General features: G+C 43.3%; 1 protein-coding gene across 4 annotated transcripts in view; it reads left to right on the top strand.

Annotated features, from left to right (window-relative positions):
- The window catches only part of HOOK3 (hook microtubule tethering protein 3), a 137562-nt gene that overhangs the window by 78868 nt on the left and 38984 nt on the right, over positions 1-19710 (top strand). For all 4 annotated transcript variants that reach the window (XR_009211716.1, XM_058433737.1, XM_058433738.1 and 1 more), the window contains exons 12-15: positions 458-568; positions 1301-1388; positions 11376-11445; positions 14873-15013. Coding sequence is in view for 3 of the 4 variants with exons in the window: in XM_058433737.1 (XP_058289720.1) it covers positions 458-568; positions 1301-1388; positions 11376-11445; positions 14873-15013 (410 nt within the window). In the remaining variant the exon portion in view is untranslated. The remainder of the gene's footprint in view (positions 1-457; positions 569-1300; positions 1389-11375; positions 11446-14872; positions 15014-19710) is intronic.

Raw genomic sequence — 19710 nt, forward strand, 5'->3', positions numbered from 1 at the left:
CTTTTAAAGCTCTAGGTTCCTGTTATCGGCAGTTGACACCTCATGGTACCCAGAGCATCTGCATGAACTTCTCATTCTGGTTTTAATCTCTGAGGATTTCCCTTATTTTCTTGTAAGCTTAGCTATGCAATTGGAATCGCCCTGCCCCACCCCAGCATTTATTTTGTTTTATACAAAAAGAATTTCAGGCTACCCCGTTATCTCTACTGCTGGAAATGAAAATGCTATAGATTCTTTTATGATTTTGAACATTGTTACACTGGATGATTCTGGTTGGGACCCAGTAGTAACTGGGCAGGTTTTTATTCCTAGTTCTGTCCACTGTGTTAGACTGCTGGATCATGTGCATTTGAGTACTGGTGGGAGAGGGTTTGGTTTTCTTAAACCTGTAGAAGAAAATAAGGATAATTTCTAATGTTTCAGATTATGTATAAGTAATGGTATCTTTCTGTATCAGGTAGTAGAACTACAAAATAGATTATCTGAAGAATCAAAGAAAGCAGATAAACTAGATTTTGAATATAAGCGGCTAAAAGAAAAAGTTGACAGTCTGCAAAAAGAAAAGGACGTGAGTATATGTATTAGGCATTTTGGTTTTGGCACTGCTAAAATTAAAGTGATTATGTTTAATTCATGTTTGGCCACATTCATTTTATTTATGAATTTAAAAATTAGAAACCCCATTTATTTTTAAGCTATAGGAGAATTCCATTTGTGTTTCAGAAATAAGGCAAAAAAGTGGAAAGAATATTTTTATAATACTTCCATTCAGATTTCTTTTTTATGTAGTTATCTTTTCTACCACTGTTGCCTCCTTTACATTGTTCTATGACTTTCATTTCTATGATTACATTGTTCATGACTTTCTATAAGTTTGTGTAGCTTTCTTGTTTTCTGTATGATTAATAGAGGACTTTTTGTTGTTCAGCATATTTCAAGTCTTTTAAAAATATTTCTACTTTGTCACGATTTATGAATATTTATTGTCTTTGTTCTCCAATGTTTTATGTCTAGTGAAAAGAATGTTAAGAAATTAGTTACTAATTGTTAAAGATGAAATAGACAGTTTTGTTTAACTGTGGATAGCATATTGCCCTGCACATAGTAGATATTCAGTATTGTTAAATGGGAAAAATTGTTTTAATCTTTTCCTCCTTCTGTGATCTTTCCATAGAAATGCAAAAGGTAAAACATGTTCATGTTCACTATTGTTTATCATTCTATTAGGTAAGGCAGAGGCCTCTGATGAATAAATTCTTAAAACGTGAAGCTAACCCTCCGTGTTTTTGTGTCTCTCCAGAGGCTGAGAACAGAAAGGGATTCTCTGAAGGAAACGATTGAAGAGCTTCGTTGTGTACAAGCTCAAGAAGGGCAGCTCACAACTCAAGGTAAAAACGTTTTGCGAGCACAAACCAGATGATTTCTTTTTTTTTTTTTGAGACGGAGTTTCACTCTTATTGCCCAGGCTGGAGTGCAATGGCACTGTCTCGGCTCACTGCAACCTCTGCCTCCCGGAACCTCTGCCTCCCGGATTCAAGTGATTCTCCTGCCTCAGCCTTCCAAGTGGTTGGGATTACAGGCACACCACCACGCCCAGCTAATTTTTGTATTTTTAGTAGAGACAGGGTTTCACCATGTTGGCCAGGCTGGTCTGGAACTCCTGACCTCAGGTGATCCACCCGCCTTGGCTCCCAAAGTGCTGGGATTACAGGCGTGAGCCACCACGCCCAGCCAGATGATTTATTTCTAATAGTATAAATAAAACTATTTGGTTCACTTGAACATGATTGTGCTAATAGATAAAAATGAAACATTGGGCCCATGTGCGCTCCTCCTGGCAAAGCCCGGGCTCCAGCGATTGCCTTTTCTTATTGGTCCAAATGGTGGTCCGAACCCTTAGTCACTGAGCCAATTTCCAAATCAGTCACACCCGCCTTTTTCAGACGAATGCGCAAAAGGTGGAGAGGAATCTGAAAAGCAGTTGGTTCGTCTTAGAAAATGGCCAAACCTAGACAGCCTTTCCATTCTGAGAGGACTCTGTCCCCTTATTTTTGACCTCTAAGCCTTGCATAAAACAAGCACCCTAAGGAATCACCTGGCAGTCCAGCTGTCTGTGTGGATGCCGAGTCCCTCCCTAATTGCAGGGCCTGGCTACTGATTGGCCAAGAGAGGCCTCCTGGGCCCTCCCTGGAGGATATGAACGCCCCTCCTTGGCGTAGCGACGGGAAGGGGTGGCTCCGGCGAGGACAAGCAGCGGGCTGGAGAGAGGCGGCTACGGGTGGGGCGCACCCAGGGAGCAGGAACCTGGGAGGCCGGGCTCTTGAGGGGTTGTGGGGAGGAGAGAGCCCACCTGTTTCCTAACAACGAAAACATCACCAAGCCCTCAGCGCCGCTGGGGTGGGACACCTGCCTGACCTGTGTTCCCTTAAGGAGGATTCTGTGCTGTTAGGGATTTTTTATTCCAGCCCTTGACATTTCCATACTTCATTTCTCAGTCAGCACTGATTTTTAAAACTCCCGGCCTAGTCTCCTGCCATGGCCTCATTCATCCCGCAGTTATTGCGTGCCTGCTGTTTGCCAGGCACTGTATCTATTAGTAGAGCTGGAGATACAAAAATAAATTAGGCAATTGTGGTACAAGATGATAGGTGCTATAATTGAAACGTGTGCAGGGGCTGGTAGTGGCATAAAGGCTCTTCCTTGTGGATAGGTTTACCCAGAAAGGCTTCCCAAAGACACAGGATGAGTCAAGAATGAATGATAGGGCTTTATCAAGCCTATGAAAAAAGTGGACGTGACTTCTCCAGCTATCGAATTAGACAACACTGCTTGCTAATTTCTCCAAAGGAGAAACAAAAGTAGGGTAATAGAGGTATTCTAATACTTACCTTAAGATAGATACATATGTTGAGACGGAGTCTCGCTGTGTCACCCAGGCTAGAGTGCAGTTGTGAGATCTTGGCTCACTGCAACCTCTGCCTCCTAGGTTCAAGCGATTCTGCTGCCACAGCCTCCCTAGTAGCTGGGACTACAGAGGTGTGCCACGACGCCCAGCTAATTTTTTGTATTTTTAGTAGAGACAGGGTTTCACCGTGTTAGCCAGGATGGTCTCAATCTCCTGACCATGTGATCTGCCCACCTTGGCCTCCCACAGTGCTGAGATTACAGGTGTGAGCCACTGCGCCCAGCCAAGATGTAGATGTAGATGTGTATATATATATGTGTGTGTATATATATATATTTTTTTGAATCCAAGTGTCATAAGAGATGATTTAAGTCTAATTCCTACTTTGTTGTAAATTGCTTTGGGCAGACAATTTAAGCCTAGACCCAACAGTGCTATTCAGGTTAGGGGCTATTAGTGTTTTGTAGAAAAGGGCAAATTTAGGCCGAGCATGGTGGTCATGCCTGTAATCCAACGCTTGGGGAGGCTGAGGTGGATAGAGGGCTTGAGCTCATAAGTTCAAGAGCAGCCTGGGCAACATAGCAAGACACCCCCCCACAAAAAAAATTTAAAAATTACCTGGGCATGGTGGCGTGTGCCTGTGGGCCCAACTACTCAGGAGACAAAGGCAGGAGGATCACTTGAGCCTGGGAGGCAGAGGCGCCAGTGAGCTGAGGTTGTGCCACTGCATTCCAGCCTGGACAACAAAAAGGAAAAGAAAAGGGCCAATTTAGTAATAGGACAATTTGGTAAGGATGACAGAAACAAAGACTTAACTGCAATTTGAGTTTTTTAAACCTCATCAAGTTTGTATAAGAATGGTGTTTCTTGGGCAGGCACAGTGGCTCGTGCCTGTAATCCCAGTACTTTGGGAGGCCGAGGCAGGCGGATCACGAGGTCAGGAGATTGAGACCATCCTGGCTAACACGGTGAAACCCCGTCTCTACTAAAAATACAAAAAATTAGCTGGGCATGGTGGTATGTGCCTGTAGTCCCAGCTACTCGGGAGGCTGAGGCACGAGAATGGCGTGAACCGGGGAGGCGGAGCTTGCAGTGAGCTGAGATTGCGCCACTGCACTCCAGCCTAGGGGACAGAGCGAGACTCCATCTCAAAAACAAAACAAAGAAAGAATGGTGTTTCTTACAGCATGGTGAATAGTGTTAGAATCACCTGGGATGCAGATTCCCAGGTCCACTCATGTCTACAAATCAGGGACTCTGGGGACAAGGCTCAGAAAGGTGAATTTTAAAATAGTGCCCCAGATGTTTCTTGTGCACATCAATGTTTTAGGCCCTCTGGCATAGGATAATGGAGGCAGATGTGAAGTAAAATTCATTTCCTCACTTTGCATGTTGGGAGAACATATTTGTATCTCACCTTTCTGTCATCCCCTTTATTATCAGTGTGAGATCATACAGTCCTCAAGAAGTATTAATGAAATGACTTACAGAAAAAATTTTCTTAAATAACACTCTGTTGCCTGACACCCCTTATATAAGCAGAAAGGAGTCTGGGACCTCAGCTTCTAAAATGGGAACCATGCTAAGGATCAAAAAGTGAAGACACTTGGGGACCCCCTGTCTTGCAAATACAACCAACCACAGAAGGGCGTGAGAGTAGTTTCTTGGCTTGACTTCCTTCTCACTTTCCCTTGGTTGACCCAAAAAGACCCAAAGCTCAATCATTTAGGTGGGCTGATGATTCCATATCATTCAAACTTACAATCACTAAGATAAAAAAAAAAAGATGTATGGAGATACCCCAAAACATATTTAGGTTAACTTTATCATATGCTTTATTCGATTAAAACACTTAACCATTAGGCTGGGCACAGTGGCTCATGCCTGTGATCCCAGCATTTTGGGAGGCCAAGGCAGGCAGATCACTTGAGGCCAGGAGTTGGAGACCAGCCTGGCCAACATGGCAAAACTCCGCCTCTACTAAAAATAGAAAAATTAGCCAGGCATGGTGGTGCGTGCCTGTAATCCTAGCTACTCAAGAGGCTGAGGCACAAGAATTGCTTGAACCCAGGAGGTGGGTGCCACAGTGAGCTGACATAGCACCACTGCACTGCAGCCTGGGCGACAGTGTAAGACTCTGTCTCCAAAAAAAGGAAAAAAAAAACAAAAAACAAAAGCACTTAACCATTAAAGAAGGCCCCAAAAGATTCACAACTTTAAAAAGAAAACTGGTATGTACTAACATAAACATAAGGTGTCATAAACACTGAATACCATCATAATGGGCTCTGCTACTAACTAGCTGTGCGGCTTGAGCTAGTAACTAAACTCTCCGAGACTTGGTTTGTTCTGCGAAATGAGAATCATAACTTCTTTCTCCAGAGCCAGATGAAGAGTTTTAGATGCTCTTAGTAATGCAAAGCACTCCCCAATGTGTAATTTTAAATGAAAACAGTATTAAATGTAATATAGAAAAAGTTGTGCTTTTTCCTATGTTGGCTGTAATACTCTGATATTCTTTCTTAAGAACTTATCAGATAACCAGTTTCTTTTTTCTTTTTTTGAGGCGGAGTCTCGCTCTTATCACCCAGGCTGGAGTGCAATGGCGTGATCTCGGCCTCGTGATCTCGGCCTCGCTGCAACCTCTGCCTACCGAGTTCAAGTGATTCTCTTGCCTCAGCCTCTTGAGTAGCTGGGATTACAGGTGCCTACCACCACACCCGGCTACTTTTTTTTTTTTTTTTTTTTTTTAGATAAAGTCTCACTTTTGTCCCCCAGGCTGGAGTGCAATGGTGCTATCTAAGCTCACTGTAACCTCCGCCTCTCGGTTTCAAGCGATTCTCCTGCCTTAAACTCCTGAGTACCTGGGATTACAGGCACCTGACACCACGCCCGGCTAATTTTTGTATTTTTAGTAGAGACAGGGTTTCACCATGTTGGCCAGGCTGGTCTTGAACTCCTGACCTCAGGTGATCCACCCGCCTCGGCCTCCCAAAGTGCTGGGGATTACGGGCATGAGCCACCATACCCAGCCACTTTTTGTATTTTTGATAGAGAAGGGGTTTCATCCTGTTGGCCAGGCTGATCTTGAACTCCTGGCCTCAGGTGATCTGCCCACCATGGCCTCCCAAAGTGCTGGGATTACAGGCATGTGCTACCGTGCCCAGCCAGATAACCATTTTCTCTTGACAGATTAGAGTGACCTAGTTTTCCTGGTGCCCTAAGCTCATACCTAGTGGCAGGTAATTTAGTGTTACACACTTGACACAATTATTTCAAAGATTAAATAGGATATGGGCCAGGCATGGTGGCTCTTGCCTGTAATCCTAGCACTTTGGAGGCCAAGGAAGGAAGATTTCTTGAGTCCAGGAGCTTGAGTTTAGCCTGGCCAACACATTGAGACTCCATCTGTCTCTAAATATATATTATAAAAATAAAAATAATGGCTGGGTGCAGTGGCTCATGCCTGTAGTCCCAGCTACTTGGAAGGCTCAGATGGGAGGATCACTTGAGCCCAGGAGTTTGAGGTTATAGTGAGCCAAAATTGTGCCACTTCACTCCAGCATGGGTGACTGAGTGAGACCATGTCTCTAAAAGAAAATGATGCTTTTCTTTTAAGTACATCAGACTTCCTAAAGCAGTGAATTTTTTTCAACTGAGAAAAGTTGAGTTGGTGTCAATCCATTAAGGAACTTAGATCCTAAGGAGAAAACTGCTCTTTCTCCTAGGAAAAGAACCACACTTCACTCAAGGTTTACCCCTCCCACTCCTTTGTCACCAGCTGGGGATGGTGGAGGCTGATGGATTGCTTGTTTGGCTTCACGGTTCACTCCCAGACTAGTAACCAGCCTGTGGCTTTTCAGTTTCCTGAAACTGGAATTTTTCTTTTCCTCTGACTACAACATTCTTTTTTCCCTGCTCCTCTCCTTCATTTCACCTCCTAGCCCTCTCTCTGTTGTCTTATTAATCAGCTCTCTTCTTGCTTCATTTTCTAGTTTACCCAGCTGCACGGAAACCATTTTCACTTTGTTCTCACCACCACTCTCCTTTATTCTGTTGACCGTTTCTAGACCAAGCTTGTCAAACCCTAATTGAAATATGCTAATTTTTTTATCTATTCCAGATTACCAAGGAAAACTGAAGGAAATTATTATATATCTTTCTTGTTTTCACCAAAAATATATCATTTGTGATTATAACAGCATCCGCATTGCTGCCTCACAGTTCTTTCACATATATCTAATCATCTCTGCATGAGTTTTGTTTTTTTTTTTCAAACATACATGTTTTTATTAATTTTTTTGCACACACAACAATAAACATTTTCTAAAAATATATACAAACAAAAAGATGCGTGTCAAACATATTAGGAAGGTTGCACATGGGAAGTCGGGGAATAGAAATGGGGGGTGGGAATTAAAATAAATGAGAGAGGGACTTTATATGGATCAGTGATAATAACTCAATCCTCTATGTGACAAAGAAGAAGGAGAAGGAAGAGGAAGAAAAAGAAAGTGGGATAAAGGATCAGAAAGGGAGGAAAATAGAAAAAATTAGAGTATCACTCCAGGGTAGACCTGTTTTGTTGTCACTGGGTTGGTTGGTTTGTCTGTTGTATTTTTCATGTTTCGCCATGTTGGCCAGACTGGTCTCGAACTCCTAGCCCAAAGTGATCAACCCGCCTCGGCCCCCCAGAGTGCCGGGACCACAGGCGTGAGCCACCACGTCCAGCCCCCACATTGCTTCTGGCCTCCGTGGTAGACCTCCCAGATGGGGCGGCCGGGCAGAGGCACTCCTCACTACCCAGACGGGGCGGCCAGGCAGAGACGCTCCTCACTTCTTCCCAGATGGGGCGGCCGGGCAGAGGTGCTCCTCACTTCTTCCCAGACGGGGCGGCCGGACAGAGGTGCTCCTCATTTCTTCCCAGACGGGGCGGCCGGGCAGAGATGCTCCTCACTTCTTCCCAGACGGGGCGGCCGGGCAGAGGCGCTCCTAACTTCTTCCCAGACGGGGCGGCCGGGCAGAGGCGCTCCTCACTTCCCAGACGATGGGTGGCCGGGCAGAGGCGCTCCTCACTTCCCAGACGGGGCGGCCGGGCAGAGGCGCTCCTCACTTCCCAGACGATGGGTGGCCGGGTAGAGGCTCTCCTCACTTCCCAGACGATGGGTGGCCTTTTCCGGACGGGCCGGCCGGCAGAGGCTCACCTTCCGGACGGGGCGGCCGGCAGAGGCCCTCACTTGGCAGAGGCGCTCCTCACTTCTTCCCAGACGGGGCGGCCAGGCAGAGGCGCTCCTCACCTCCCAGACGATGGGTGGCCAGGCAGAAGCGCTCCTCACCTCCCAGACGATGGGTGGCCGGGCAGAGGCGCTCCTCACCTCCCAGACGATGGGTGGCCGGGCAGAGGCGCTCCTCACTTCCCAGATGGGGAGGCCGGGCAGAGGGGCGGCCGAGCAGAGACGCTCCCCACCTCCCAGACGGAGCGGCGGCCGGGCAGGGGCTGCAATCCCAGCACCCTGGTAGGCCAAGGCAGGCGGAGGTTGCCGCGAGCCAAGACCACGCCACCGCACTCCGGGCCGAGCATTCGGGGTCAGGAGCTGGAGACCAGCGTGGCCAACATGGCGAAATCGCGCCTGCAGGGAAAGGAGAAAAAGCAGGCGGCGCGCGCTGGCAGTCACAGGCAGTGCGCGGTGCGGGGCAGCTTGGGCCACAGAGGGAAAAGAAAGGAAAGAGAGAGAGAGAGAAAGAAAGAGGGAGGGAGGGAGGAAGGAAGGAAGGAAGGAAGGAAGGAAGGAAGGAAGGAAGGAAGGAAGGAAGCTGTTTTTTCTTTTTCCTTTTTTTTTTGAGATGGAGTTTTGCTCTTTTTGCCCAGGCTGGAGCGCAATGGCGTGATCTCTGCTCACTGCAACCTCCACCTCCCGGGTTCAACTGATCTCCTGACTCAGCCTCCCGAGTAGCTGGAATTACAGGCGCCTGCCACCATGCCCAGCTAATTTTTTGTATTTTTAGTAGAGACCAGGTTGGCCAGGCTGGTCTTGAACTCCTGACCTCAGGTGATCGCCTGCCTCGGCCTCCCAAAGTGCTGGGATTACAGGTGTGAGCCACTGCACCCGGCCTCTACAGGAGTTTTTATACAATTTTAAGTATCTAACCTGAAATTTAACCCTTTTTCTTTCAGCTCTGATATCATCAAGAAACCATAAGGCCTTTCATGTAAACTATCACATTTGTTTCTTTGCACCTGTAAACCTATAGGTTTTAACCTTGCTGCTATAGTTTGAATGACCCCTCTGAAACTCATGTTGAAGGTTAATACCCAATGTGGTAGTTTTGAGAGGTGGGGCGTTCAAGAGGTGATTAAAGCATGAAGACCCTGCCCTCAGGGATGGATTAATCCATCCATGGATTAATATATTAATGGAGTAATGCGTCATCATGGGAGTGGGACTGGTGGCTTTATAAGAAAAAGAGGGCCTGGTGCGGTGGCTCACACCTGTAATCCCAGCACTTTGAAAGGCCCAAGGCCGGTGGATCACCTGAGGTCAGGAGACCAGCCTGGCTGACATGGTGAAAACCCGTCTCTACTAAAATTACAATAATTAGCTGGGTGTGGAGATGGGCGCCTATAATCCCAGCTACTGGGGAAGCTGAGGCAGGAGAATCACTTGAACCTGAGAGGCAGTGGTTGCAGTGAGCCGAGATCACGCCACTGCACTCCAGCCTGGGTGACAAGAGTGAAACTCCTCAATAAAAAGAAAAAGAGACCTGAGTGAACAAGTGAGCATGCTCAACCCCTTCACCATGTGATGCCCTGTATTGCTTCAGGACTCTGCAGAGAGTCCCCATCAGCAGGCAGGCTCTTACCAGATGTGCCCCCTCAGTCTTGGACTTCTCAGCCTCTAGAATTGTGAATAATAATTTTTTTTTTTTTTTTTAATGAGGTCTGACTCCTTTACCCAGGCTGGAGTGCAGTGGCACGATCTCAGCTCTGCAGCCTCTGCCTCCTGGGCTCAAGTGATCCTCCCACCTCAGCCTCCCAAGTAGCTGGGAATACAGGCATGCATCACTATGCCCAGCTAATTTTTTGTATTTTTGGTGGAGATGGGGTTTCACCATGTTGCTCAGGCTGGTCTCGAGCTCCTGAGCTCAATCGATCTGCCCACCTCGGCCTCCCAAAGTGCTGGGGTTTACAGGCATGAGCCACCACACCCAGCCAAAAATAGTTTCTTATAAATTACTGAGTTTCAGTTATTCTGTTATAAGCAACAGAAAAAGGACTAGGACACCCTCTTTGTGTATGTATCCTTTGACCTAGCACTTTTGCTCTAGGAATTAAATTTACCCTAATGAATTAAAACATTGTTTCTAATAGATTTTGAAACAGCCTGAAAGTTCAGCAATACAGGAATGGTATTCTTATTCAACTGTATACAGTAGAGCCATTTAAAAGAATAAAGTGGCCAGGCGTGGTGGCTCATGCCTTTAATCCCAGCACTTTGGGAGGCTGAGGCAGGCAGATTGCCTTAGGTCAGGAGTTCGAGACCAGCCTGGCCAACATGGTGAAACCTCATCTCTACTAAAAATGCAAAAATTAGCTGGGCGTGGTGGTGGGCACCTGTAATCCCAGCCACTTGGCAGGCTGAGGTAGGAGAATTGCTTGAACCCAGGAGACAGAGGTTGCAGTGAGCCAAGATCATGCCACTACACTCCAGCCTGGGCGACAGAGTGAGACTCCGTCTCAAAAAAACAAAAAAAAAGAAAAAGAATAAGGAATATTTTCTATAAACCTGACAGAGAGAAATATGTATGTTACATCATTACATTTAAAAAGTAAGGCTGGGGCCGGGCATGGTGGCTCACGCCTGTAATCCCAGCACTTTGGGAGGCCGAGGCGGGCGGATCACGAGGTCAGGAGATTGAGACCATCCTGGCTAACACACTGAAACCCCGTCTCTACTAAAAATACAAAAAATTAGCCGGGCGAGGTGGCGGGTGCCTGTAGTCCCAGCTACTCGGGAGGCTGAGGCAGGAGAATGGCGTGAACCCCGGAGGGTGGAGCCTCCAGTGAGCCAAGATCACGCCACTGCACTCCAGCCTGGGCGACAGCGAGACTCTGTCTCAAAAAAAAAAGAATAGAATAGAGGTTACCAGGGTATAGGGGAGGGAGGGATAGGGAATTATTGCTTAATGGTTACAGAGTTTGTGATTTGGATGAGGAAAAAGTTTTGAAAATAGATAGTAGTGATGGTTACACAACATTGTGAATATACTGAATGCCATTCTATTGTACACTTAAAAATGCTTAAAATGGTAAAATAATAATACTTAATAATATTTTAAGACAACTGTGACATGGTCCTTTACTTGAAAATGATTTTTGCTGTTAAAATTAATGCTCAAAGTAGGGTTTCATATCGAAAGTTGTATAACTGTGTTTTCCATTAGCCTTATATTTATGTTTGTATATTTACAGGGTTAATGCCTCTTGGAAGTCAGGAGTCTTCAGACAGTCTAGCTGCAGAGATTGTTACACCTGAAATCAGGTAAGGAGATTGTGGTGTTCACACTTACACTGCACAGTATTCCTGGAGAAAACGTACTTCTCTACGATATGAAGAAGATCATTTCCTTATTCTTTCTCACTGACACTTTCAACATGAACTCAGTGTTAAATTTTTATGTTTTCAACATGTTAAAAGCTTTCTTCTACTGGCCTACGGAAAATTGATTTGCTCACTTCAATAAGACAATCTTTCACACATATAAAGCCAATTGTTATGTCCAAAGCTTGAGTATCCTCAGCAGACATTAAGCAATGAAGACATTTGGCCTGTAGACAATAGTTATGCTTAGCTATAAGCATGCAAAATTATTAGTTATTAAGATTTATCTGCTAACCAGCTGGGCTTGGTGGCTCAAGCCTGTAATCCCAGCACTTTGGGAGGTTGAGGTGGGTGGATCACAAGGTCAGGAGATCAAGACCATCCTAGCTAACACGGTGAAACCCTGTCTCTACAAAAAATACAAAAAATTAGCCGTGTGTGGTGGCGGGTGCCTGTAGTCCCAGCTACTTGGGAGGCTGAGGCAGGAGAATGGTGTGAACTCAGGAGGCGGAGCTTGCAGTGAGCTGAGGTTGCGCCACTGCACTCCAGCCTGGGGGACAGAGCGAGACTCCATTTCAAAAAAAAAAAAAGATTTATCTGCTAACCACATGGAAAGGTCTGGGAAAGATAATAATGGAGGCAAGGTCTTGCTCTGTCACCCAGGCTGGAGTGCAATGTCACAGTCACGGCTCACTGCAGCCTTGACCTACTGGGCTCAAGCAATCCTTCTGCCTCAGCCTGCTTAGTAGTTGGGACCTCAGGCGCGTTCCACCACGCCTGGCTATTTTTTGTAGAGACCGGGTTTTGCCATGTTTCCCAGGCTGGTCTTGAACTCCTTGAGCTGAAGTGATCTGCCTGCCTTGCCCTCCTAAAGTGCTGGGATTACAAGTGTAAGCCACCACACCCAGCCAGTTTCATTTATTTTTATGCATAACTAGCTTTATGTATAAAAATGAAAAATAAGTGGGGGAGACACCAAGTGTCCACTAAAAGGAGACTGATTAATTCTGAATATTACTTTTTACCTTTTTGGGGCCTATTTGCCCCTTTTCAAAATGGACACTGGCCTTGCTTCTTCATAAACTCCTTGGTGGATATTAAATAACAATTGTGTAAGGGTTTCATAACGCTGTAAAAGTTGAAATAAGCATTCAAGTATTTTTTGAATAAATGGAAACAATTTGTAGTTGTTGGTTAGCATTTGTTTAAGAAGGATGAATGGGCTGGGCGTGGTGGCTCACTCCTGTAATCCTAGCACTTTGGGAGGTGAAGGTGGGTGGATCACCTGAGGTCAGGAGTTCGAGACCAGCCCAACCAACATGGCAAACCCTGTCTCTACTAAAAAATACAAAATTAGCTGGGCTTGATGGTGCATGCCTGTAATCCCAGCTACTTGGGAGGGTGAGGTAGGAGAATCACTTGAACCCAGGAGGCAGAGGTTGCAGTGAGCCGAGGTCACGTCATTGCACTCCAGTCTGGGCAACAAGAGCGAAACTCCATCTCAAAAAAAAAAAATAAGAAGTACAAACAAAAGGCATGTAAGGCAGCGCCAAGTCTGGAAGTATCTTGTGTACCTTTTTCTTTTCTGCCATCTGATATGCTACTTTATAATTGAACCAATAAGATTTGTTGAATAAATGAACATGTATTTATGAACATTTATAAATAAGTGGTTATGTCCAAAACAACTCACAATTTGTAAGGAAACTTATTGGTAATACAGTTGGTTTTTTAAACTAAGAACAATGATAGGCTAGGCGCGGTGGCTCACATCTGTAATGCCAGAGCTTTGGGAGCCAAGGTAGGTGGATCACTTGAGGCCAGGAGTTCGAGACCATCCTGGCCAACATGGCAAAACCCTGTCACTACTAAAAATATAAAAAAATTAGCTGGGCGTGCTAGCACATGCCTGTAATCCCAGCTACTCAGGAAGCTGAGGCACGAGAATCATTTGAACCTAGGAGGCAGGGTTGCAGTGAGCCTAGATTGCACCACAGCACTCCAGCCGGGGCAACAGCTAGATTCTGCCTGGAAAAAAAAAAACAATGATGATAAGGATTCAGCAAATATGGCTTTTCTGAGTATGACTAGATACAGATTAAAATATGCTCTGTGTCCAGAAGACAGCTATCAAGGAAAAATGATAAACGGATGAAAATTTTGCAACATGTTTTAGACAGTGGGTTAATATTTGATACTTTTCATTGATGTTAACAGTGTGGACAAATTGGAGATCTCATAAACTAAAGGGAAAAGATTAAAGTGGTACAGCCTTTCTTTTGGGGACATTGGCAGGATGTGTCTGTTGTCTAAAAATGCACCTATCTTTTGATCCAAAAATTACTTTTCTGGGAGTTAATCCTAAGGAAAACCAAGGATATACAGAAAAGTGTATTTATAAAGCAATTCTTATTAACTTGTTAAAGCTCAAAATTGGTAGTAATCTAAATGCCCAATAATTGGGTGTTTATTAAATAAGTAACGATTTTAATGCCATGTCATTTAAAATATTCAAGTATGTTTAATGATATAAAAAGATTGCGAAATTTTAGGTGTAAATAGCAGGTACCAAGATTTACTGTGTTTACAAAATAAGAGCAATGCGTGTGTATGTTTCTTTCTTTCTTTGATTTTTCTTTATCTGCAAGAAGCTTTTCCACAGCTTTTCATAGTATCTAGTATCTGTTCATACTATCTTCATGGGGCCTTCTAAAGATGACCCTATGTAAAGAAAGAATGAATTGTATCTTCAACAAGTATGCCTTCATATGAACTAACATTTAATTATATTGTCCCTGCAGTAAATATGGTGGCATGTTCTGTATGGATACTGTTTTTAATATCCCTTAATGTAAGCTTTTGGCATATACAGAGTCCAAAACAGTGCAGTCCGGTAACCTGATTGTAATGATCTGGTTTGTTTCAAGAATTTCATTTTACATATTACAGGAATGGGTAGACTGAATGTCTTGAAGTGATTCTTGTCGAATATAGTATCTTGCCACCAAATGATTGATAATTTAAGATCATAGCATTAGAGATTATGTTCTCTGATAAGAATCAAATAACAAGTCAATGCATTCATAGTTTAAATATTTAAATCAGGGAAGAAATAGGATTTTGAAATCATATTTATTACAAATCATGATATTTAGAGACTGTATTATTTCTATAAAGAAAATATATAAAACCTGAAATGTAATGTCTTTACCAGCTATAATAGCTGAATTTGTTGCAGGTTCTTTATTTTTCATTTCTGTTCTGGTATTAAATTTGTAAGAGTGCTTAGCTGGATTTGATACCTGTATTGTATATTAATGCACCAAGTGACTGTATATAATATTTAGTTTTTATTTTGTTCATTCAGGGAGAAACTTATTCGGCTTCAGCATGAGAATAAGATGTTAAAGCTTAACCAAGAAGGTTCGGATAATGAAAAAATAGCCTTATTGCAGAGCCTTCTAGATGATGCAAATCTACGCAAGAATGAACTGGAGACAGAGAATAGGTAGAGTATTATAGGTGGCCGCATCTGGCTGTAAGTTTTCCTCATTTGCCTTGATTCTGAATCCTTTAAACAAAGAACTGGCAGGGCATGGTGGCTCACGCCTGTAATCCCAGCACTTTGGGAGGCCGAGGAGGGCAGATTGCTTCAGCTCAGGAGTTCGAGACCAGCCTGGGCAACATGGTGAATGAAACTCCATCTCTACAAAAAATGCAAAAATTAGCCAGGCGTGGTGGTGCATGCCTGTGGTCCCAGCTACTCAGGAGGCGGAGGTAGAAGGATCATTTGAGCCCAGGAGGCAGAGGTTGCAGTGAGCCAAGGCCACACCACTGCACTCCAGCTTGGGCAATAGAGCAAAACTCTGTCTCAAAACAAACAAAAAAACCAACAACAAAGATCTGAATTGTAGTTTGAAAAATGGCCATGTGCTGTTCTCTTTCCCTTTTAAAGAACTTGAATCCATTTCTCCACTTTTGGGCAGACTTGCCAAAAAACATTGGGCCTTTTTAGAATGGTGTTGTCCTCTTTACTTCTTCATGCAAAATGATACCAGAGCTCTACCATTTACCCTTTCTAATCACTAATTAAAACTAGAGGATTTTAAAAAATCTGATAATTCAGTCTTTCACAAGAATTTCAATTCACAGTTGTTGTTGGGCTAATAGAGTTTACCATTTCCACAGGCCAGTGTGTTGGAGCTCTGTTGGTGTGGGGAGAGCAGTAGCTCCCTTGTAATTGGATTGACAAAGCATTTTTCTTCTAATCTGTTATTTATTGTGACCCTAAAAGGATTCATCTTAGGAACAACTGACTTATTGTGAGAATTTAAAATCTGCAAAATTAACAAGAAAATCACTTTTCTGCTTGTAAGTTTTCAGCAACATAGTGCAATTCACTCAAAGTCAGTTACTTTAAAATCAGTGATTTACTCTGACAAGGGTTACATTTATATTTTGTTGTGACTGTCTTTTTGTTCTTTTCCTTTTTGAAATGTTTCTTAGATCCCAAACATACAATTTTTGTTTTCTTTTTTTGTTTTGTTTTGCTCTGTTTTTGTTTTACTGCAGTGATACTCTGTCATTTTTTAAGGATTCGACGTTTTTATTAATAGCTTCATAGCTCACCCGACATTACAGATTCTTTGTTTATTTTGAGTGATTGATTTGGCTTCTCCCAGATGGAAGTCAATCTTAGGAGTCACAATTGCTGTGACAGTTGTACACATCCTACCCTTCTTCCTGTAGCTTTACATTTTAAAGCTACTGAGATAGAATCAACAAACAGTGTAAATCAGTATAAATGCTAGAGTGATTATAAGAGCACCATCAAGCATAAACAGAAGGAGAAAATTTTACATCAACTCTTAGGAGTCTAGAGAATGAGGGATTTTTTAAAGTACTCAGAAAAAGTGGGAAATGGAGACAGTGGAGCGGGGGAGATTGCGGGAGTGGCTGGCGGGCGGGCAGTCCCTCTGGTGCAAGTGTCTTGATGTTCGCCTCATTCATCCTTTGCCTCTGGGCTGTATTGTAGCCATTTTAGTCAGGAAAGTCTCTCCCTACCCTAGTATTTTTTTAGTGAGAAAACACCCACAACTTTCTTCATACTGCTTTGCATTGTTTCTCACGGGCTTTGTAATTGTTGCTCTTTTTCCCAGAGACAGGACAGCCAATTGTCATTTATACAGTGTCCATGTCTGTGGATGACTAATCAGCACCCAAGTTCCTGTGTGACTTAACCGCTGGTACAACTTAGGGTTGTGATTGTTTCTTAAATTACAACACTGATGATGAATAACTTAGATTATGGCTGCCTATGATCTATAACGATAACAGGTAATATTTACTAAGCACCTGTTTGTCTCAGGCATTGTGCTGGGTGTCTTAAATATGCGTTCTTACTTTATGAAAGTTTTACAGATGAGGGAACTCAGACTCAGACCCTGGCTGCCTGACTCCAACGCCTCCATACCTAGTCCATGCCCTCTTTCTTGCCAATTTACCTTCTACTACGTTTGCACAATATTTATTCCTTTTCCTGTCTTCCTCTCACAGGATGTTTTTTCTCCTAAGTGACTTACCCTAAGTTTGTTCTTACTGAATTTAATGAGTATTTATATTACCTTGACTCTAGCTTAATATCCTACTAGTTTACAGCATTGGGTCCCACTGAGTCTGTTACAGTTTGCTCACTGCCCATGTATATCACCTGTCAGAAAGCAAAGTCTGTCGTAGACCTCTAAAGTCCTTTCCAATTGGTTTTCCCAAGAGAGAGCACTTTAATGTATCTGTAATACCTGCCAGTCCTCAAACAATATTAGAAGAGGGTGGAGGGTTGAGAGGGAAGCCACATCAGGATTCCCCAGGAATTCTGTCAAAGTAGACCTGATCTTGTTTCTGTACCTCTCAGACTATGCTATAATCTCAAGCTCACCCGGTCCCTGCATCCCACAGCTGTATATATTCAGCAATTAGACTTTGATTAAAATGTTAACTATCTCAATCCCTGAAGTGGGAGAAAAAAGATAGAAGCAATTCACATTGATAGAATACCTGCAATGTGCAGGGACTGTGCTAGGCACACTTTAGTCTTTTAAACAACCCCATGAGGTAGGCATTATAATCCTCATTTATTTTGTAGATGAACTTTTTATTTTTTTTATTTTTGTGGGTACATAGTAGGTATATATTTTTATGAGTTACATGAGATAGTTTGATACAGGCATGCAGTGCATAATAATCATATTGGGGTAAATGGGGTATCCATCCTCTCAAGTATTTATCATTTATGTTATAAACAATCCCATTATACTCTTTAGTTATTTTTAAATGTACAATTACATTATTTTTTACTATAGTCACTTTGTTATGCTAGCAAATACTAGATCTTATTCATTCTTTCTATTTTTATGTACCCATTAACCTCTCCCCACTACCCTTCCCAGCCTCTGGTAACCATCCATCTACTCTCAAGCTCCATGAGTTTATTTTTTTTTAATTTTTAGCTCCCACAAATAAGTGAGAGTGTGTGAAGTTTGTCTTCCTATGCCTGTTATTTCACTTAACGTAATGACCTTCAGTTTCATGCATGCTTTTGCAAATGACAGGATTTCATTCTTTTTTATGGCTAAATAGTGCTAAATTGTATACATCTACATATACCACATTTTCTGTGCCTATTAATTTTCTTATTTTATTTTATTTTTTTGAGGCAGGATTTCACTGTGTTGCCCAGGCTGGAGTGCAGTGGTATGATCACAGCTCACTGTAGACTCAACCTCCCAGGCTCAAGCTATACTTCCATGTCAGCCTCTGAGTAGCTGGGACTGTAGGTACACACCACCATGCCTGGCTGATTTTTTAATTTTCTGGAGAGACAGGGTCTCCCTGTGTTGCACAGGCTGGTTTCAAACTCCTGGACTCAAAGGATCCTCCCACCTCAGCTTCCCAAAGTGCTGGGATTATAGGCATGAACCACCATGTCCAGCCTCTTTTGAGAAATAAATATCTGTTTAGATCTTTTGTCTTTTTTTTTTTTTTTTTTTTTGAGGATCTCACTCCTTCACCCAGGCTGGAATGCAGTGGCACAGTCACAGCTCACTGCAGCCTTGACAGCCCGGGCTCAAGCGATCCTCCCACCTCATCTTCCAAGTAGCTAAGATTACAGGCATGTCCACCATGGCTAGCTAATTTTTTCTATTTTTTTTGTAGAGATGGGGTTTTGCCATGTTGCCCAGGCTAGTCTTCAACTCCTGGGCTCAAGCAATCCACCCACCTCAGCCTCCCAAAGTGCTGGGATTACAGGGATGAGACACCATGCCCAGCTCTCCTTGTGCCAATTTTTAAAATCGGATTATTAGAGTTTTTCTTTTTTTTTTTTTATTATTATACTTTAGGTTTTAGGGTACATGTGCACAATGTGCAGGTTTGTTACATATGTATCCATGTGCCATGTTGTTTTGCTGCACCCATTAACTCGTCATTTAGCATTAGGTATATGTCCTAATGCTGTCCCTCCCCCCTCCCCCCACCCCACAACAGTCCCCGGAGTGTGATGTTCCCCTTCCTGTGTCCATGAGTTCTCATTGTTCAATTCCCACCTATGAGTGAGAACATGCGGTGTTTGGTTTTTTGTCCTTGCGATAGTTTACTGAGAATGATGGTTTCCAGTTTCATCCATGTCCCTAGAGTTGTTTGAGCTCCTTATATATTCTGGTTAGTCATCCCTTGTGAGATGGGGAGTTTGCACGTATTTTCACCCATTCTGTCAGTTATCTCTCACTTTGTTGATTGTTTCCTTTGCTATGCAGAAGTTTTTTAACTTGATGTGATCCCATTTGTTCGTTTTTGCTTTGGTTCCCTGGGCTTATGGAGTATTACTCAAGAAATCTTTGCCCACACCAATGTCCGGTGAGCGTTTCTCCAGTTTTGTTTTATTATTTTCAGGTCTTAGATTTAAATCTTTGATCCATTTTGATTGGATTTTTGTATATGGCAAGAGATAGGGGGTCTAGTTTCATTATTTTGCATAATGATATCCAGTACCATTTATCGAAGAGACTGCCCTTTCCCCAGAATATGTTCTTGGCATCTTTGTCAAAGTAAGTTCACTGTAGATGTATAGATTTATCTCTGACTTCTCTATTCTGTTCCACTGGTCTATGTGTCTGTTTTTATGTAAGTGCCGTGCTGTTTTGGTTACTA

The sequence above is a fragment of the Hylobates moloch genome, unplaced genomic scaffold (genome assembly GCF_009828535.3).
Source record: "Hylobates moloch isolate HMO894 unplaced genomic scaffold, HMol_V3 SCAFFOLD_22, whole genome shotgun sequence".
In the NCBI taxonomy this organism is placed as follows: Eukaryota; Metazoa; Chordata; class Mammalia; order Primates; family Hylobatidae; genus Hylobates; species Hylobates moloch.